The sequence below is a fragment of the Opisthocomus hoazin genome, chromosome 25 (genome assembly GCF_030867145.1).
Source record: "Opisthocomus hoazin isolate bOpiHoa1 chromosome 25, bOpiHoa1.hap1, whole genome shotgun sequence".
Lineage (NCBI taxonomy): Eukaryota > Metazoa > Chordata > Aves > Opisthocomiformes > Opisthocomidae > Opisthocomus > Opisthocomus hoazin.
The window spans coordinates 11330043-11351088 of record NC_134438.1 but is presented as its reverse complement, the minus strand read 5'-3'; the positions used below and the strand labels follow the sequence as shown (position 1 = coordinate 11351088).

The window sequence follows — 21046 nt, the reverse complement described above, 5'->3', positions numbered from 1 at the left end:
TCCGGAAGCGGCGGGGGCGCGGCGAGGCTCTTCCGGCGGCGGGCGGTGACGGCGCGCCGAGGCCGGAAGCCGGAAGGCGCCGGGCAGGGTGTTCCGCGGAGGGGGGCGGCGAGCTGCGCTCCGCCCGAGGGCGATGACCGAGTACAAGTTGGTGGTGGTGGGCGCCGGCGGCGTCGGCAAGAGCGCGCTGACCATCCAGCTCATCCAGAACCACTTCGTGGACGAGTACGACCCCACCATCGAGGTGAGCCGGGGCGGTCCGGCGGCGGGGGGCGCGGTGCCGCCGGCGGGGACGGTCGCGGGCGGGGAGCTCCGTGGGAATCGAGGCGGGGGGCTGCTGCTCGTTTGGCTTTCTGCCTGAAAAGCCAGATGCGAGGTCGGGGCGCACAGGGTAAGAAATGCAGGGAGAGTTCTGCGGAGGTTCCTTCTGCGCTCTGCTCCCGGCTTTCCCGGGCGGAGCGCGGCTAGCCACGGCAACAAAAGAGTCACCACCGGCCCGCGTAGGTTGCCCGTTCTGGTCACGGTGTTGTGGGGGTGGTGGTTATGATGGTTTTTTCTGTTTGCTAGTTGAGTAATTTCTTACAAAAACCAGGATTTTTCTTTTTTGTAAGAAAAGTCGAGGGAGCTTAGAGTAACATTTTAGATGCTGATAGTTTTAGATACTGGTATTTTTCCATTAGAGCAGGGTAGAAAAGCTCCTCTGAGTCGTGCTCTTCTGTTTTATTATGATTTTTATTTTTCCTTAGCAATATCTGAGTTGGAAAGAAGCAGTACAATGTTTTCCTCTAATCTAAAAATCACTTGTGTGTTTTGCAGGATTCATATAGAAAGCAGGTTGTTATTGATGGAGAGACGTGCTTGTTAGACATTCTGGACACTGCGGGACAGGAAGAGTATAGTGCCATGCGTGATCAGTACATGAGAACTGGGGAAGGATTCCTCTGTGTTTTTGCCATTAACAACAGTAAATCGTTTGCTGATATTAACCTTTACAGGTATGATCTGGGCCTTTACCACAGGGAGGGAAGACTGGAAAAGGCATCAGACCCATTTTCTGTTAGACTCAGTGAAGACTAAATAATAGACAAATATTAAATTTCCCACTTCTTTCAGAAAGATTTTCAAGCTTACCTATGTTCTGTGTCTGTACGTTATTAGTCAGCTGAGAGTGGGACAGTTCTCTGGAGTGTTGTGTTAATCAAATGATACCTAGAGGGTACAGAACGTGATCTCTATGGAAATGGGTAAGAAGGCAAACACGTATCAGAGTGGAGTTATACATGGACTAGAAGATGGAGGGTACGAAGTTATTAGATGTACTGCTGCAGGTTAGAACCCCTGAGGTCCTGTCCAGCTTTAACATATTTTTGTAGCACGGAGTTGTTTGGATACTGAACTAATGCAGCTTTTATATTTAGAAAATAGTTCCTAACTTTTTTTTGTTTGTCTTTTTAAAGAGAACAGATCAAGAGAGTGAAAGATTCAGATGATGTGCCAATGGTGCTAGTCGGGAATAAGTGTGATTTGCCCACAAGAACAGTAGACACAAAACAGGCTCAAGAATTAGCAAAAAGCTACGGAATTCCCTTCATAGAGACATCTGCTAAAACAAGACAGGTAAGATGCTTCCATTCTTGGCCTGACTACTTCCTGTATGCTAAATGCAGAATGGTCTAACACTCTCCCATGTACTTTTTATCTTCTCTGCAGGAGTAAGCATTTTTGTAATCCTTTTGCAATTTTTAGCTTTTGATTTCCCCACTCATTCTTAACCTGAAAGAGTTCTGTTTTTATCACTAGGCTAGGCCAGCACGCAAATCACTTCAGACTTGTGTTGATTTTCTTTGAAGGGGGTCATGTTCGTAAGAAGGAGAGCTTCATCTGCTCTTGCTGAGAAGTGGTCACACTGTGCGGTTAGTTATCCCTGATCGGTTTGGTTTTCTTGGCTTCTTAATGAAGGCCAATTATAGGATTACATTTACAGGAAGAGTTCTACAGACTGGACTAGTAGAATTCTTCATAGTTGTATTGAATGTGTGGCTCTGTCCAGTCAGCATGTGTTCTACCTATGTCAGTGTGGAGTGAAGCAAAAAAGGTGCAATTATTAAGCAGTAGCCAGAAAATTCTAACAATTCTGGAATGGAGGTTATTAGTGACATAGCAGCTTGTTTCCTGCATGGGACCTCTACAGTTGCAGTTTACCTTGTTGCTTGTAATGGCTGTTCCCCTAGATGACTGCCTCAGAGGAAGAGTCAAAAGTGTAAGTGGAGAGGTTTGGACATAAGTGCTAGTTCTTTCCTCTTACGAGCTATGGGATAAGTTGGCTACTACTCTTCCTGTAGAAGTATGTGTTTCAAATATGCTAAGGGATCCTGTGATGGAAAGAACAGTGATCTCAGAAGCTTCAGGAAAGAAAATACTTTACCTGGATCATTTGCATTCAGGGTGTGGAAGATGCTTTTTACACACTGGTGAGAGAGATCCGGCAGTACCGGATGAAAAAACTCAACAGCAGTGAAGATGGAAATCAAGGCTGTATGGGATTGTCTTGCATTGTGATGTGATAAGGTGAGCTGTAATTTAAGTTTTTCATGGGCTTCTTGTCTGTATGTCTTTCAGTTGTTGATAAGCATGGCTTAGAAATACTAGCTGCTATAGCTGGGATTTTTCCCTATTATATAACTCATTGATACACAGAGATTTAGATCCTACAATTAATGATGACTTTTTTTTTTTTCTTTCTTCCCTTCCCCTCTAAGTAGAAAGCAAAGCTTAAGAAAAGGAAATTCACAGCAACCTTTTGGCTGTAGCCTCTGGATTTCTGCTGAATGGATAATTGTGTGATTTTCTGTATAATTCTTGTCAGTGTCTCCTTCCTTTGGGAAACCATTTTGACTATTTGGAGAATATGTAATTTCTGTCTTGTACACAAGAAAAACCTGAACTAGAAAGAGGAGTGTGCACAATTCTGCAGTTGCTATTTGCTGATGATGGATTGGCTTCTGCACAGCTTATGTTGAGCTGTGTTCCTCTGGAATATGGACTCTTTGAAGATTAACTAAATAAAGTAATGCAAGTAATGAAACTTATGAGCTCCCCAGCTGAGTGAAATTCTTTTCAACAGTTACCTAAAAGATGTTGCTTATCACTGTAAAAACAGGTAGACCAGTTCAGGACTTGTATTACACCATTGTATTGCACATCCATCACAAAGTTGGACAGGAGCTAATTTGAGATGCCTTTCTGTTCCAGATGCCAAGAATATGTTGTTCAGATGTAGCTGCTGGATGAGTCTCGATGCTACTGTATTGCGTCTCATGCTGATGCCCTGCAGTATTTTGGTGCCAGTGACCAGAATCTTGGTACCAGTTAATTAGCACAAGGTCCTTTTCTGTGCTCCATCTGAAGAGAACATCTATGGCGTCTACCTCCTTGCTCAGCTAACGGAGCAGTCGCATCTCTTGCTGTACTGGGATTCTTTTCTCCCTGTGTTATCTGGGTCCAAGAAGAAAACCAGTCACAAGAAAAGTGAACTATAGAGACTAAATGCTGTGAAAAAGATGACACTTTACCTCTAGAGTAAAAGCTAGAAGTGATGTTTGTCCCCTTTCTATTGGATTCTGATTTGCAGTGCTATCAGAGGAGTGGCACTAATCATTGCTCGTCAGGTAATGTCAGAAATGGTTTTGCCACCATGGATGTTCAGATTGGTATCTGTTCCCTGTGCACCCGTACAGCGTATTCGTAACATGTCCTTTGTGCCAGGAGTACTGCTTAACTGATCCTTCATTTATTGTAATAAAAAGCAGATATCTTTCCTAACTTAAGTGCCTGTTTGCTAAGAAGAGTTAAAGTTGTCCCCTATTCCCCTGGGTTGAAGAAAACCCCAAAGCCTGGAATTTCTTGAGAGCTCATTGTCTTAAGCAGGCAAGTCTTGTGCGGGTGATCTCTTTGCCTGACAGAATACTAAACAGGAATTTGTAGGCTGGAAGATCCAGCAGGCACTTGTAAGACTCTTGAACTGGGGAGGGGGACATACTGTGTCTGTTTTTTACTTTCTTTGTAGGTGGAACTGTTTATATTCTGTGGTGTTTTCTGCAGCATTCAGATCTCTTCCAAGTGGGACCAAATTAGCCAGCTGTTCATATTTAACCTTAACTGGCAACATCTATGGGCAGCTTCTCAATAGTTAACCTAGTAACTGAAGGTTAGTTAGTTTGGACAGTTGTTTTTCAACTCTGTCTGTAACTTGCAAATTATTTTTTTCTGAATTACTTACCACCAGGCTGTAAACATAGTCTCTTCAAAATGTCTCTCTGTAAAATGTAGTTGGAAAGTCTGCTTGTCAGGGAAGGAGTGTGGAATTTCAGGCTGACTATTTGGTGCAGTGGTTGTCGTGGACTTACTATGTCCAGACTGAGAGGAGAAGGCAATGAACTGTAACAGAAAACTAAGCAGTAATTCTCTTGCACTCAAAGTATGAGAGAATTACTGCATAAGCTGTGTGAGGAGTTCTTAGAACAGAACGTTGTCACCTCATATAATTGGGACATGAAAAGTGTGATCACTGTTGCAAAGCCTATCAGTGCTTCTTGGAATACTGTGTCATTCCCTAGTTCTTGTGCTGCTGATACTTGATTCTCTTCTATGTTGTCAGACAGTGTGTCCCACAGCAAAGCTGAGTTTGCAGTTACTATCTGATGGAAGAGTAATGAGCCTTCAGCCAACAGAGGGAGCGTTCAGTCCACCATGAACAGAGGAATTCTGAGAGACTTAGTTTCAGTTTGTTGATATCGGATTCGTACATCTTAATTTGGAGTTCTCAATTTCAAATAGAAATCCGTAAATACTGAGAGAAGAAATTGTTCCTTTTAGTAATGGTTCCTTCACTGCTTGTATTCTTAATTCTCTTCTTAGAATGACAAGGATCAATCTGCATCACATTTTCTTTGTCTGCAGTAATCCTTATAAGTACTTTTTGCAGTTTATTTTACCCTTGACTCATTTGACACTGATAATTAAAAATACAATATTTCTACATAAAACATTATTTTTCAGCAACATACACAGTGGCAAGCAGCATTATGGATAGCATTGGCTGTGACTCGAGTTGAGCTCGTTTGAAGGTGATCTCGTGCCTGCAAGTTAAACATGACAGAATTACCATTACTGCAAGCTGTCATGTCTGTAATCAGCAAGCAGTGTTTTTCATTTGTTTGGTGCAAGAAGTGAAGTTATGTGTGAAAGGATTCTTTGAGCACTGTGACAGGAGATGACTTGCGTCTTAAAGAGATGTGTGACACACTGTTGTCCACCTAATAAAATGACACATGGAAAATGATAGCTTTTGGGATACACATCTGGTCACATAGATTCAGTATTTTGGGAAGACAGCAATGTGGAGTTTGCGATATGTTTGAATGGTCAGATCTTGTCATCCGGGTCCATGTATGTTTTTTAATTATTTGGGAAACTTAGGAGTTGCTTTCCTGGCAAGCAGGATTGCAGAGTTCAGAGCACGACTGCCTGCTGCCTGTGGCCATGGGAAACCTTTTGAAGCTGGCATTTGATGTTTGCAGGTTGCGTGGTCAAGTATGGAAAATTGCTTATTTTGGATGGAGGTTTATCATAATAATTCTCTACATTGCATGGCATGTTCTAGTTGTCATTAAAAATGAAGCTGTAACTCCAAAAGCTGTGAATTCTCAGAATTGTTTGGAAACTGGCAAATGCATCTACTTTCTCTTTGTTGTTACCTTTCTCTGGGGCTACATAAAATCTAACAAGGGAAGAAGACCTGGTAAGGATATTCACCTTTGGAACCTTAGAGGAGGATGTGTCAGCTTTTAGGATGCTTCAGAGCTGAGCTACCTGAGTGGTACTCCTGTCTGCATTGTTTTAGATTCAAGTCTAGCAAGTCATAAAAAATCAGGGTGTTGTACTAGTCGTGAGTGTAAACGGTTGTACTTTGTTTCCAGCTATCTACATAAGAGAACCCTGCTTTTGGCGGCAACTGAAAGAGAACTGTGAAAGGAAAAAAACCCTGACAACTTTTGGGAAAATTATTTAGAAGATAGGCACAGATGTTTTTGCACAAGACAGGTCCCTGGAAAAGGTGATGGTGTAGATTTAGTCCAAATGTTATTATTTAGAATTAACAGCACAGCACTGTGTTGGTGCCAAGCTAACTTTACTGTCCTGACTGTGAAAAACAGGTATAAACAACTTTGAGGTAAAATATGAAAAAGGGGTAAAGCTCTTGTTCAAAAATTACAAGTGCCAATAACCGAAAGAAGTGTTTCTGTTGTTATGGACGGAGAACAGCAGTTTAATAAGATAGTGTAACTCTGTGGCTTGTTACTGTTAGTGTCCCCGCTCCATGGTCTTGTTCAAACAACAGTGCTCACATTTTGTTCTTATTGTCATCAATTACTTGATCATTAATAACTGACTTTGGATAGTAACTATGATTCTTGAGACAGAATCATTTTTAGTACAGTTCAATGACTTACAATTGGATTTCAAGCAACTTCAGGTCTATTGGGGAAAGGAGAGTAGAGGAAGTTTGAGTTACATTCTGATCCTGTATGCGGTCCTCCTTTACTCTCCAAGCCTTGAGTGAATGTTTGTGTATAACCTCTAGGATGGTAGGGAACTGTTGGGATCTGGACGTTTTATCCAAGGGCTAATTTGTTGTTACTTTGTATAATTATTTGCTTTCAATAATGCATCTCTTGGTTTGAATTGAAGTAAATTATTTTGCTTCTTAAATAACTTTTTTAAAGAATAAACTCTGAATTCTTTGGTTGTTTCTTTTGTGACAATGATCTGGGCATGGGATCCACAACTGGCTTATAGAAAGCTGATAACAGTGCTATCTGCCTTCTCTGTGGGATGTACATTTACTCAAATTGTCACTTCTGTAATGTGCATGAACACCTGTATCATATGTTCGCTATAGCACGAATAAGCAGTGAGAGTGACTTGGAGGCATCCCATAGGCTTGTTCCAGAGTCCAGTGTTAATGACTTCACCAGTCTACGCCATGTCATGCATCTTGCATTAGCGTTGAGTCTCTGTATTTTCAGTGGAGTCCAACATAAGATTCTTGCTGACTTTGCCCTTGGAGAGGATGCTTGCTAAGTCAAAAAAAGAGGGGAAATTTCTTTACTTCATATTACAAGAGTGAAATGAGCTAGAAAATGATTGCTGTGTCCAAATCATGTTCTCTGTTAGGCTTTGAAGTTGCTTAATTCTTAATGAAGTCTTCTAAAATACTTGTTGGCTTTCCTTCTGCAATAAGGCAAATTTTATTGGACCACGCAGTATGTGTGCTTGAAGTGTGTTTGTCCTAAGGCATTGTGTCAGGCCTCTGGAACCCAGAGTCCAATCTGTTTTCTGTGGAAGCAGCTTAAGAATAGACTCCTAGTAACAGGTCTAAAACTTCTTGCACTGTGTTGCTGCCTGTTCCAAAAGGAGAGATTCAGAAGTTTAGTACAGTTGGGTGCTTAAAAGCAAGGGTTGTCTTGGCTTATTAGAAAAGTTTTCCTCCAGTACAATTGTTATCTGTAACAGTCTATTCCTAGAAACTAGTTCACACCTTAAGGACTTACTGACTTTTGTTCCATACTGGGACAGAGACTGGTTTTAACAGCCCTAGAGGAATCTGTGTCGGGAATGACTGAGAGCAACGTGGGGAGAGAACTTGCTGAGGCTCTTCTTAGTGCAAGGTGCTGTTGGTCAAAGGCAAAGCACATCAGGGTGTGCCTTGTGAGTTTCCACATTACCTCTCTCTGTTAATACTTTTCTTCTTCAGGAACCGAAACCATATTCTATCAAAACTTGCCCCTAGGCTTCTGTTTGGAGAGCTACCCGTGATATGACTGCTTTGTTAGGTGAACTGGAGGAAGATCCTGCTAAATCCCTAAGCTCCCAAATTTCTGGCATGTTTGGCCATTTTTCTTTGACTAGACCTAGGTGGAATGAAGGCAGCTCAGAGATAAAAGTGGGGTTTTACAGCCACTCTGAAGCCTCTGGGTGTGAATCGCTTGCCAGATGAAAAAGAGTGGGAAGATAGCTTATTTGTATTCAGTACTTCAGTTTAAAGAGGCTGTAGATCTAACTTTAGCACAGCATAGCCAAGCTTTACTCGTATTTCTACCATGAACCCAGTTAAGTTGACCCTGTGACTTACAAAGCTTATAAAGAGACCTGTTGAGGAAGATGACCAGTGCACCCTAAATGTTATTTTTGGTTTCAGATGTGAATCCCAAGATCTTGATATATCCAGGAAGGTTAGGGGTAGATATAGTCCCTGTGGGAGAGCAAACAAGCAGGAGCCAGTTTGTATTGACTGTAAATGGGATAGTTAAACAATAATGTGGTGTGGGAACTTACAAACTGGGGAATGAGTAAGAACAAGAATAATTCAGAAACTGAAGACTGCGCTCAGCATGAGAGAGATCAGCTATTACAGATCTAGACTGTAACAGCATCCCAGCTTTGCCCTGTTGGCTGCACCTGTGCGTGTTGGAGGGGAAATCAATTCATATTCTTGGGGAATATCTGAGAAGTGGAGCTAAAACTCCATGAATTCTGGAGACTATCTTAGTTGTAACCCAGCATGTTTTGAAGTTTTGCATATCAAATAGTGATCTTTCAGAGAGTTTCTGGATGCTCTGGAAGTTACCTCAGCTGGAGATGCTGCGCCAGGTCTTAGCTCATCTGACTTCACTGACTAGTTGTGCCACAAGCTTCCCATGCACCTATGAACAAAATCTGTGACTTGTTACTTCTAGCTCTGTATCTTATGCAAGTAACTCTTTCACTTGTTCCAGCCTTCTTCTGGGACAAGGTCTTTTCATAGCTATTCCTACAAAATATAGTGCAGGAAGCCCTTACATGCATGTACAATTCCAAACAATGTTGTGTTTTCCAGGGCTGCTAGTTTTTCTGTTCCCTTTTCTGCTATGACCAAAGTCACCTTTTAAATCAGCAGCAAGACAGTGTTACCTATAGACTGAATGCTTTGCTTGACTTGTCCTGATTTTATTGCAGTTTTTCAACTCCATCAAGAAGTGAAGTATAAGCAAACAGGAAAAAGCTCTATTTCAGATCTAAACCATTGTATCCTTCTGACGTGTACAGGCTTACCACTTACCACCAGGAAGCCAAGTCAGAAGCTCAGACTTACCCTGGCAACATGCAGGGCAGTACAAATTCTGGCCATTTTCTTCTGACAGGAGCTGTTTTCCAACTTCACGTGAGAGATCTGAAGTAGGTTTGAGGAGACCCTAAAGGACTGGGTACAGCCCTCAATGCCTGTATGCTAGAAAGAATCTTAAAACAAGCCGGGAGGTACTTCCCAAACTGATACCCTGCTCTGCCAGATCCAAGCCACCATGTGTAGCTTAAGGGAGGAACTTCTTGCAACACCTTGGATTGTACGAAGTGCTGGCCTCTATAAGATAACGCTTTTGTTGTGACTCACCATGTACAGAACTGAGTATCACCTTACTATTCTGATACAAAGTTTTATAAAGACAGTTCCTGAAAAGCTCAGGAACAAAATATAGCTCCTTGCACTTTCCTTTTGTTGTTTGTTTGTTTGATTTAGCTGGGAAAGATGCAAGGACATCTGTGCAACTCCTGTTGCTAAAAAACAGTCTTTAAAGTAGACCGCTCTCAGGAAAAAACTTCTCTGAATAGGACACTGGTTGGTGAGAGCAGGTCATTTGTACCTATCCACAGCTCCTGTTCTGATGAAAACATCAGCCCTGCGCCTAAGGGATTTGCTTTAAACCATTGGTTCAGCACAAAAGACATCAGTTTTAGTCTGACTTCCACAGTCAACTTCAGAAAGGTTGAACTATCCTGGGAAGTAGCGATCTGGCCAGAAAACAGGTGAAGCTCTACTAAATGTGAAATGAAAGCCCAACTTAAAAAAAAAAAAAAAAGTTAAATTTGAGCCCTGGTTTCACCTGTTTCAGTGCAACTGCTTACGGTTGCACTTTAAATAGTCTTGTAGTTGACCTCCCTTCTCCTTTTAGAGTGGGAGAGTCTAATTACAGGGAAGGGAAAGCAGTAAAATTAGTGTTAGGCTGTTGTGCAGTCAGTCAGCTACTTGTGCTCTGTTACAGTAGGGTGTTACTTGAGGCTCTGCAAGCTTGCTGCAAAGATGTCACGGGTGAGAATTCCAGGTAGGTCTGAAAGCAAGTAGTGAGACAAGGAGCCATGGGCAGCTTGTTAGCCTGCAGCCTCCGAGATTTTGGTGGTGTGGTATCTTTGCAGTCCAGGGAACCTCGCTGGGGGCTTTGAGCATTTTTCTTCCTGCTTGGAGACGTTTTTGGATAGTGTCTCAAAGAAACAGCATTATTATTTAAATCTTGTGCTGCTCATATTGAAGACAAATATTGTGCATCCTGCAGTGTAATGTATCCTGTAGCGATACCATTAAATCACTGTGGAAGGGGTCAGAGGGATTTCAGGATTCTCTGGTCAACCTAGCTAAGCTCCGAAGATGTGGGGTGCTGCAGTCCCGAGGGGATGGGGAACACAAAGCTGGGCAGCAGGAGTTAGGGCCAGCTAGGGTTTGCAGAACGGTACAGAGGGACATGTGACTGCCATTACAGAGCCCTGAAGAATATCGGCACCAGACAGTTCTGATTAGAGCACGTTTAGAATTGCAGTGCTGTGTGGTGTGATAGACACTGTCCTAGTACGTGAAACTAGCATTAAATCCTGGCCCTGCAACATCAGTGGGAGTTTGTTGACCTTCATGGGTTTAATTTTCATCCACTAAAGAGATGAAAGGTCAAACGAGGCATTTCTGGGATGCTTAGTTTGCAAATGAATACGTGGAGTTCAAATGCCAGGAGAGTATGTTCTGCGGGCTGGACTTTGGGAAGTCAGCAGCTGGTGACTTGTGATGCCAGAGCTCCAGTCTGAATTTCCTGGGTCAGATGGAAAGGGCATGAGGTTCACCCCTAAAATATTGATGCCACACTGTATGACCAGGAGTGACGATCTGTGGAACTGCAGTGTCTCAGCTGTCTGATCCTGTTAGTAGATAAGCGGAGATGCGACCACAGATGTCAGGAGGGTGAAACTTGGCATCTTTGAAATCACCATCCATCCTGACCTTCACAAAGGATGGTGAGTTATGGACAAAAAATAGCAAAACAGCCCTGGTGCTCCAAGTCACCAAAATATTTGCTTTCTTGTTCAAGTGGGAGAATGCTGTTCTGCCCTCTTAAGTTGTTCCTGTGCTCCTCTGCATTGTGGTGCCTGGTGTAGGGAGAGATGTTCCAAGACAGCTCAGTCTTATTAGATGACTAGGTATCTGTTAGTTGCTTGTAGTGTTGACTGAGGTGATCTAGGTTCTAGAAAATGCTATTCCTCTCGGACAGCTTCAGGGAAACCCAGAGACTGCTGTAAGGCAGAAGCTCTGCCAAAGAGCCTCAGGTTGGATGGCATCTGCAATGTGGTTCATTTATGCACACACCACTGAGGCTGTATCGTGGAACAGTCAACATTGAACTTACATCTTTGTATTGCACAAAGTGACAAGTACTGTTCTTTCTTTTGTAAGTGGAAGGCTTTGGCTAAATTTGTACTTTAATCACTGATGTGATAATTAGGCAAAAAGTCTTAGATTTTGAAGGGCTGATCACATCACATCTGGTTTTATTTTGTTTCTGTTTTATTTCAAACAGCAGAAGACAAAGGTGAGTATTACTAGGATTTTTATATGCTCTGCTGTGTTACTGCCTAGACATGATATTTGGAAACAAACAGCAGTTACGTGATCATGGTGATCTTTCAGCAGTTTGAGAAGATGCTATTTCTCAGCAGTGCCAGCTGTGCCCCCTCACTGTTTCATGGAATTGTTCCAGCTTTTTGGTCCTTTGATATATGAACCTGCTATTTGTTAAATATTGTCCTAGCACTCCTGAGCTCCTGCTTAGGAGATAAACTTTTTTTAGTGGAGTTCTTTCCTCTGTGGCAGGAAGTGAAACATTTTGCATTTTCCCTTGCACCTATTCACACCTTTGTAACAGACATCCAGCCTAAAGTAACTGATTTTTAATGTATCCTGCTTCTAATGGATTTGATCCATGAGGGGACAGATCCAATGCTTCATCTCCTTTATTCAGGATGAAGTCCACAGTATGGTACCCCAGCCCTCTTCTTCCTACTTCATGTTTGCTGAGGCTCTATGTGTCAGCAGAAAACATTTCTTGCTGAGACACATGTCGTCCCAGAGTCACTAACAGTGGGTTGTAATGGGATTGTGCAAAAGAATGCATTTTGTCTTCTAAGAGGCACTTTGGGGCCCATTGATGATACAGCAGCTTTACAACAGCAAGCAACTTTTGTTATTGAAATCCTTTTTATGTGAAATTGCACTACTGAGAAATGGACCTAGTGCCAGAATTCCCCTGTGCATTTGTAGTTCAGTACAAGCCTGTTTGCCTTACCATGTAACAGCAGGGTAAGGAAGCCCCTGTGTTATGCCCCCCCACTAACCCACAGCTAGGACCTTGGAACTGCAAATTCAGGGCTACAGGGATAAACTGTTTTGATCCCCCCCAATACCCTGTGGGGAAAAAAAATGGCTGGGTTCATTACTGAAAATCTCTTATAGGTCTGGCACGCTTCTGCCATGCATGTCGGTTCCTTCTGCTTTGGTCCTCATCTGCTGACCTTGTCCTGTCTGACATGTCAGTGGTGTGGTCCATTTTGCAGAATTGATCCTCACTATGCTTCATGCTGAGCTCCAACTGCCAGCAAAACTGGCTCGAATAGTGTCCATATGCTGCTATGCAAGTGTGCGCTTCCAGGAGATGTTGCCAGAAGAGCCCTTGGGTTCTTGTTTTATGGTGTTTTGTTGGCAGTGGAAGGGCTTTTAACAACCTTCTTTATCCTACTCCATAAAACTCCAGCCGACCTTGTGTCAATGGCAACTTCGCGGGGCCAGATTAGCTGGCACTTTTGCAGCATGCTGCACATTATGGGCTGAGAGGGGTCTAGTCCACATGATGGTTCCATAGTTAGGAGCTCTTCAGCTCCACTGTGATGGCGGGAACTAAGTGCTTGGGCTGCCAGCTCTGTCCTTCTCCACCTATACCTCTGTCTTCATCCTGGCTGGATGCCTTGTGGAGCAAGTGGGTCTTTGGCTTCCCAGAGCTGCAAGGGCTCTGCCAATCTTCCCCTCTCATCCCCAGTGCATGCTCTCGTAAGTGGCCTTTGCAAGGACTTCTTTCTGGGCCTTTTTGTGCTACTCTTGCAATGTGGGTTGTATTTATGTTTTCTGGTGTGCTGGGAGTATCTAGGTATGTTTCCAGCCCACTGTGTGTGGCCCAGGCTCAGCAAGCTTGTTGCAACTTTTGGAGGTTGCTCAGAGTCTTCCAGGCAACATGGAGGTGTAGGTGTTGTAAGGCAATGGCACCTGAGCATTAAGCTGACTGCAAGGGGCACCTGCCTGTTAGGGTGGCTGGGAACCAGGTGCCTTGTGTGACCCTGTACTCTGCTCCTTCTCCTTGCAGAGATGGATGAGGCAATGCGCTCCTTTGCAGAGAAGGTCTTTGCCTCCGAGGTGAAAGATGAGGAGATCAGGCAAGAGATCTCTCCTTTTGATGTGGAAGAGATCTGCCCCATTTCACGCCAGGAAATGAGAAGGCACTTGATGCTTCAGGAGAGCTCTGCCACAGCAGAAAAGCGGTGAGCAATAACCAGGGCAGTGGGGGAAAGGAGAGGAGCATTGTCTGCACATCCCTAGCTAGAGTTGGAAGAAAGCAGGGGGAACATAAGGTCTGAGAAGACAGTTTACCACACACAAAATGGGATAAATCCTTGGTAATCCCAGAGCACCTGTCAGGCACTTCAGGGTGTCCTCTCTAGCTGTTCCCGCTGCTGGGCAGAAAGACACCCTTGTCCTGTTCCCTGGGTGTCAGCACTGCAGTGGCCACAGAGCTGTTGGAGAGGGAGACTTGGAGACCTTTCTCTGGAAAGGTGCAACTTCCAAAGACCGTATCTGAAAATCTGTGGCTACTTTGTGTGCTGTGGCCTCTGCTCTTGGCAGTGTCTAAGGTGCTCAGAAAGTACCAGTGAGATGATTCATGTTGTGCACAGTTGGAATATGGCTGCGGTAAGTGCACCTGACCCTGTGGCCATGGAGTCAGGGATGTTTGCCTGAGGCTTTCCTCCCTGGCAGGAAGAAGCGCCTGCTCCGCCTGAAGACAATTGCATTGGCGGTCCCTGTGGCTCACAAGTCTATAACCAGACTATCCACTATTGATGAGGTCATCTCTACCTCCCCCCTGTACCAGACCGTGCCTGACTTCCAGCGGGTACAGATAACAGGGGATTATGCCTCTGGGGTAGGTACTTGCATGGCTATACCCTTGCCCATGCTGACTACCACCTCATCTAGTCCCTGCCTGTCCTTCAGTAGTGCCCAGTGTCACAGGAGTCTGTATCGGGTGCGGTGGGGATAGTCTGTGTGTTCCAACTCATTCTGTGTCTCGTGAGCATCTGATGGTGCCCTGCTGTATCCCTGGAGGATCCAAATCTGTGCTCCTTAGCAGGAGTCTGTGGGGTGCTGCATGCTTCCCATGGGATTCTCTGGACAGGGCAGAGGGGAGGGCATCGCAGGGTGGGCTGTGCTTGTTCTGTCGCAACCTGCTCCTGCCTCCACATAGCTGCATCTGTCTGAGATCTATGCGCATCTCGCAGAATCCCAGAATGGCTGAGGTTGGCAGGGACCTCTGGAGGTCATCTGGGCCAACCCCCCTGCTCAAGCAGGGTCACCTAGAGCCAGTTGACCAGGGCTGCTATCGCATGCTGTGCTAAGTCATCCTTCTCCTCCTCCACAGCCTCCTGTTACATTTGTGCTGCTTCTGAGGTACTGCTGGCGGGTTGCTCCCTACTGGGCTGGAGCAAGTTGCTCAGCCTGGAGTTGCATAGCAGAGGAGCAATTAGGGGAAGCTGAAAGTCCCTATGTGCACAGGCACATTCCTTCTACCATGACTGCAGCTAGCTGCAGGTGCTGCGTGGTATTCTCCCATGCTGCTCCAGTCTGTCCTCTCTTCACTGCCCAAAACACTTGTCTGTGCAGTAAATCAAAAATTCTTGGCACATTGGGTCAGTGTATGTTGTTGGTTCTGCTTCAGTTTCAGCCTGGGCTCCAAAAATATCTTCTAGTGTTTTGCCCAGGCCTGGCTTCCATTTCAGTGACAAGTACAGTTTGCAGTGAGGAACGTAAGAGGGGATCACAGTGGGGATTCATTAGTTCTCGTGTGAGGAACTTCCCTTCGCCATGTCGAGGGCTTTGCCAATCATCCCTTTTTTGCCCTGTTCAGGCAGAGCCGTGGGAGGGAGGGGATGATAAGGTACGTATCTTGCTGTGAACAAAGTTGTCCTCTTTAGATCTTGGTGCACCAGGGTATCTCTCAGGCAGCTAGGTTCCAGCTGTGTGGTTGTATTCAGCAACAGCCCTCTTACAGGTGACAGTTGAAGATTTTGAAGTTGTCTGCAAAGGCTTGTACCGTGCCCTGTGCATCCGGGAGAAATACATGCACCAGTCTGTGCAGAGGTTCCCCAGGACCCCATCTCAGTACCTGCGTGCTATCGAAGGCGAGGTCTGGAGGGCAAGTGACACTGGCCCAGGTACATCTAGGCACACAGAGGGTTTTCCTCTCTGGCTTCAGCATGGGGTGGGCAGGGGTCACAAATGGGTTGCAGAAGTGCTCCTCAGGGGAGTCGCTTGCCCAGGCCTCCTCTTCAGTGTCACAGTGGCGGGGCTGTTCCTGCCCTCTGCCTGGGGTGGAGGAGCGTGGCAGGCTTGTGGTGTGTTGGCTGGCAGCCTGTGCCTCATTGTATTCTCCCTTTGGTCCAGTGTTCACCCCACCAGTGAAGGATGGACAGGATCCCTTTGACACTGGGAATCTCGCCGAGGACCTGGGATACCATATCCAGATGAAGGATGGGGTAGTTTACATCTATGGAGACAAGGCAGCGATTGGCAGAAATGAGCCAAAGGACCTGCCCTACCCCAGCCTCGAGCACTTTGTTGATGACATGAACTTCCTCTTGGCTCTCATTGCACAGGGGCCTGTGTAAGTGCACAGCCCAGCACTTCTGGGTACAGCTGAACAGGTCTGGCCTCAGCAGGCAGAGGGAGGTCAGGGCTTCCTGGGAGGAGGGAGGAACCTGCTGATGCCATACCTGCAGCCTTCTGGCTACCAAAGTGTCCTTGGCCCTTGTCAGCCATCTTGATTGGGGTCCTAAGCAAAGTCAGCATTCAGGGATTGGAGACACACCCCGCGGGTATGCTCACGCCTGGCCAGATCTTCCTTTGAAGCTCTATAATGGAGCCAGGAGACGCGCCCTAGGAAGGCAGGCCAGGCTAGTGTGCGCTCCTCCACTCAGGTGAAAGCTGCATCCCTCTGTTTGACGGGCCATGTGTTGAGGGGTAAGGAGTCCAGTCACTGTTCTGCCCTTTGCTTTCACTAGTAAGACCTATGCTCATCGGCGCCTGAAGTTCCTCTCATCCAAATTCCAAGTGCATGAAATGCTAAATGAGATGGATGAGATGAAAGAGCTGAAGAACAACCCCCACCGGGACTTCTACAACTGCCGGAAGGTAAATGGCAAGGCTTACAGCTCTAGCGACTCTGAATATGAGCTGTCTTGGTGTCTTCCCCTCCCTGAGAGCTGGATATTAGAGTCAAGGTTTGTGGCACCTACATTGTTCCTGCTAATGGCATGGTGCTGACTGGGCTGCTCTTGGCCTAGGCCTGTTGCGTTCATCTGCTGGGCTGAGCCATGCTCCCCACACAACTTGGGCTCACCTAAGGGGTTTGTTAGCCTCCCTGCGATGGTACCGGAGCATCCCTACTTGAAGCTAGATAGCTGTCCCTGTTTTCCCAGGTGGACACACACATTCATGCTGCAGCCTGCATGAACCAGAAGCATCTTCTGCGTTTCATCAAGAAATCATACTGTGTGGATGTTGACCGTGTAGTTTATGATGCCAAGGGCAAACAGCTCACCCTGAAACAGCTTTTCCAGCAGCTCAATCTGCACCCCTATGACCTGACAGTGGATTCCCTGGACGTCCATGCTGTAAGTGGTAGGGCATTTACTGTAACACCACTCTTGGGTCACTCTCATCCACCCCATAGGCATGCCTCTTCCTCTCCCTGTGTATCCACGATATGTTGTGCATGTTAGAGTTTGTGGCAGGGTGTAGCAGCTCCTGGCTTTTCCATTTGGGTTGTTTGGGTCAGGCCCTGCTCAGCTGGTATGCTTGGACCCAGCGTGTGTATGTGTAGTATTTGCCCCTGATCACTCTTCTCTAGGGGCGGCAGACATTTCAGCGCTTTGACAAGTTCAATGACAAGTACAACCCCGTGGGTGCCAGCGAGCTGCGTGACCTCTATCTGAAGACGGAGAACACTATCAATGGCGAGTACTTTGCTACCATCATCAAGGTGAGAATACAGCGGAGGAGAGAGCAGTTAAGCTGTGGTGCTGTTGTGCCCCAGGGCTGGAGGGTCCCTATGCAACTGTCTGTTCTGGTTTGCAGGAGGTTGGCTCTGATCTGGAGGATGCCAAGTACCAGCATGCGGAGCCTCGCCTCTCAATCTATGGGAGATCCGCTGAGGAGTGGCCCAAGCTAGCCAGCTGGTTCAACAAACATCGGGTCTATTCCCCCAACATGAAGTGGATGATCCAAGTACCCAGGATTTAGTATGTGCTGTGGGTCTGAGAGCGCACTGTGCCTTACAGTGGACTATACATCGTTTTTTTATCCTGAAGGGATTAAGGGGGCAGTGGGTCATGTTGTTCCTCTGCTAGTAGTTAATCCCTGTCTCTGTCCACAGTGATGTGTTCAGGTCTAAGAATTTCCTCCCACACTTTGGGAAGATGCTGGAAAATATCTTTGTTCCTGTGTTTGAGGCAACTGTCAATCCTCAAGCCCACAAAGAGCTGAGTGTCTTTCTACGCCACGTGAGTGTCACCTGATGATGTTTTCAGGGTGTGGTGAGCACTGTCCCATCCCACTTGGTGGGTAAGGGGAGGTGAGCTTTTTCAGTTCTCTGCGGGTACCCAGGAGTCATGACAATGCCCCAAGAGGCTTGACTAAAAACAAAATTTTACTTGGAATTCAGTGAGATTACAAAAGATGGCAACTTTGTGATACCAAGTGTTTGTTCTTCTGACAGGGAGTGATTCAGTGTCCTCCGCTGAGCACGTCTGTAGCCATAAGGTGTTCCTTATCTGGAACACTGGCTGCTGTTCTACAACCGTTAATCAAACTGTTGTGCATCCTGCTCGAAATGAGTCAGTGGGCCTCGGTCTTGGTGGTCTCACCCTGCCCCTCTGCAAGGGTGGTTGCAGCCTCGCGCAGGCACTTAACTTCCCTGCCTGATTTAGGAGTTTGCTTAATTCGAGTGTCTTTGTCGCCGTTTCTCAAGATAGATGTTTGAGACAATTGTTCACTTTGATCTGGGGCCTGACAAGCACTCACCTTCCTGTTTGTGCACAAGAAATGGGGTAGTGGCCCTGACATAGAAATTGTGATCTGTGGGCTTGTGGCCCTAGTGCCACGTGCTGGGAAAGGGGGGGTAGGGGATGTCCAGAAGTGCTGGGAGGGGGCAGACTCCCTGAGCTGGCTGCTGTGGGGCTGTGAGAAATTCTCCCCACTCGCCTCCTGGAGAAGTGGTTTGGTGTGAGCTTTATTTCTGGCCCTTGGTAGAGGCTGGGCATTTGTGAGGAGCAAGGTCTGCAGCCTTGCCCCCGGCTCTGCTCTAGGCTGGGGCAGGGGTACAGGCCACAGCTGGGCTATGGCAAGCTGCAGCGGGGCAGGGTGGGTCAGCCTGCCTGGGCATGATGAGGTGGGGAGCTTTGAGATGCAGCTTTTTTGTTACCTTGCCAAGCAGATCACTGGCTTCGACAGCGTGGATGATGAATCCAAGCATAGTGGACACATGTTCTGCACTAAAAGCCCAAAGCCAGAGCAATGGACTTCTGAGAAGAACCCATCCTACACCTACTATGTATACTATATGTATGCCAACATCCTGGTTCTTAACAACCTACGCAGGTGAGGTCTGCTAAGGGACCTGCCGCGGTCTGGCAGAAGGGGGGGCTGCATCATGAGTTGTCTCGGCTCTTTGATTGTTGGTGTGGAAGAAGTGGGGCCCTCCTTGCTCTGCCACCAGTGTAGTTTGGAACTTCATGTCTGAGAGCAATTTCCAAACACTCCTCAGCAGGAAGTGTGATGGACTGGGGTGAAAATCGGGATTGCAGAGATGCGCCTATTGTGTGCACAGAGGAGAAAGGAGAACAAGTAATGTGCTCCTAGGTCAAGCTGGATTCTTGGGCACTCACTGGTAGGGGCAGAGCTGGACCTGAAGTCAGGGAATCTTGCATCGCTTGCCGCCTAACCCCGCTGCTTGCCTGCTCTGAGTCCTTCTTCCATGTGCCCAGGCAGCGTGGTATGAACACGTTCCTCTTCCGTCCACACTGTGGGGAAGCCGGGGCCGTCACACATCTGCTTGCAGCCTTCATGACAGCAGATAATATCTCCCACGGTCTCAACCTCAAGAAGGTAAGTGGAGTAGTCTGCCACAGAGCAGCACAGGCATGGCAAAGGAGGAGAACAGGGTTACGGCTGGCCTCTGCTGACAGTCAGCTGTGCTTCTGCTTCAGACTGACACAGACAGCCTGGCTTCAGGCAGATGCTGCATGATTCTCTGGGTTTCTCTAGGAATGTTTGTGGATGTAGCTGAGAAATGTATTCAGATTTCAGAGGTTCAGCCTCAGACCTTTCATTGCATATGTATGTTATCCCTGGAGCCAGCTGAGTTCTGGAATCAGGTTTTAATTCACTTGGCCTCTCGTGCTCCATATGGGCCCTGGAGGACTGCTAGCTTGCCAATCTTTTCGTGCACATATGAGCTCTCTGCACCAGATTTCCTGGCTGGGGCACGGGGCTGATCTGAGGAGTTACCCTGGAGAGGTGGAGGGCGCAGCAACTTGATCCCCTAACCTGGAAACTCTGCTCATCTTTGCAGAGCCCGGTGTTGCAGTATCTGTACTTCCTTGCCCAAATTCCCATTGCTATGTCCCCACTCAGCAACAACAGCCTCTTCCTGGAGTATGCGAAGAATCCATTGCCTGACTTCCACCAGAAGGGCCTCATGGTGTCCCTTTCTACAGATGACCCTATGCAGTTCCATTACACCAAGGTAGAGTGCGAGCTGATCACCTCCTGCTGTCTGAGCACCAGGACCGTGGGGGCCTCGTTTTTCAGGGCAACATTTGCCGAGGGTCCATCGTGCTGGGACAGCCCAAGCGGCAGCGTGGGCTGTGCTGGCAGGAGCTGCTGGCCTCTGACCCAGCCTGTGGCTGCAGGAGCCCCTGATGGAGGAGTACGCCATTGCTGCCCAGGTCTTCAAGCTGAGCACCTGTGACATGTGTGAGATTGCCAGAAACAGTGTCCTGCAGTGTGGCCTGTCCCATGAGGTGGGTGCGCTCCTGGGGAGCGTGGACTCGGCCGCGCTGCCGGCGCTCGGGGCAGGGCTGGGGGGCGCCGGGCCGTGGCCACCGGGCGCCTCCCGCCTCTGAACCGCTGTCCCCGCCTCTGGCAGGAGAAAGCCAAGTTCCTGGGTGAGCACTATCAGGAAGAGGGGCCGCAAGGCAACGACATCCGCAAGACGAACGTGGCTCAGATCCGCATGGCCTACCGCTACGAGACCTGGTGCTACGAGCTCAACCTCATCGCCGAGGGCCTGAAAGCCGACTAGAGCGCGCGGACCGCGGGGGGGCGCCAGGGCTGGGCGGGGGCGCGCGCTCCGCGGCGGCCGCGCAGTAAAACCCGGTGCGTGAGCAGCTGCGTGCGCGCTGCGAGGGGCGGGGCTGCCTCCTGCGTGGCGGGCGCGTCAGCCAATGGGCGGTAGCTCGGTGCGCGCCGGGAGCGTTCTGCGGGAGAGGGGCCGGGAGCGCCGGGGGAGGGGGGGAGCGGGGCGGGGCGGCC

At 47.2% G+C, this 21046-nt stretch overlaps 2 protein-coding genes across 4 annotated transcripts; both read left to right on the top strand.

The window, feature by feature from the left end:
* The first annotated feature begins 45 nt into the window (after positions 1-45).
* Positions 46-6791, top strand: NRAS (NRAS proto-oncogene, GTPase). Of its 2 annotated transcripts, none has more exons than XM_075443152.1 (5): positions 46-244; positions 817-995; positions 1458-1617; positions 2445-2568; positions 3253-6791. In XM_075443152.1, the coding sequence occupies exons 1-4, from the start codon at positions 134-136 to the stop codon at positions 2562-2564; spliced, it is 570 nt and encodes a 189-aa protein (XP_075299267.1). In that variant the 5' UTR covers positions 46-133; the 3' UTR covers positions 2565-2568; positions 3253-6791. The 2 variants fall into 2 exon arrangements, with proteins under 2 accessions (XP_075299267.1, XP_075299268.1); XM_075443153.1 differs by lacking the exon at positions 3253-6791 and adding an exon at positions 2763-3231.
* A 3303-nt stretch (positions 6792-10094) lies between these two features.
* On the top strand, positions 10095-20898 carry AMPD1 (adenosine monophosphate deaminase 1). 2 transcript variants are annotated; one of them, XM_075443234.1, is made up of 15 exons: positions 10095-10199; positions 13548-13722; positions 14216-14381; positions 15507-15669; positions 15899-16118; positions 16516-16645; positions 16933-17127; positions 17364-17495; positions 17591-17754; positions 17889-18015; positions 18948-19111; positions 19498-19618; positions 20085-20258; positions 20425-20535; positions 20661-20898. In XM_075443234.1, the coding sequence occupies exons 1-15, from the start codon at positions 10178-10180 to the stop codon at positions 20814-20816; spliced, it is 2220 nt and encodes a 739-aa protein (XP_075299349.1). In that variant the 5' UTR covers positions 10095-10177; the 3' UTR covers positions 20817-20898. The 2 variants fall into 2 exon arrangements, with proteins under 2 accessions (XP_075299349.1, XP_075299350.1); XM_075443235.1 differs by lacking the exon at positions 10095-10199 and adding an exon at positions 11049-11154.
* The last annotated feature ends 148 nt before the right edge of the window (positions 20899-21046 follow it).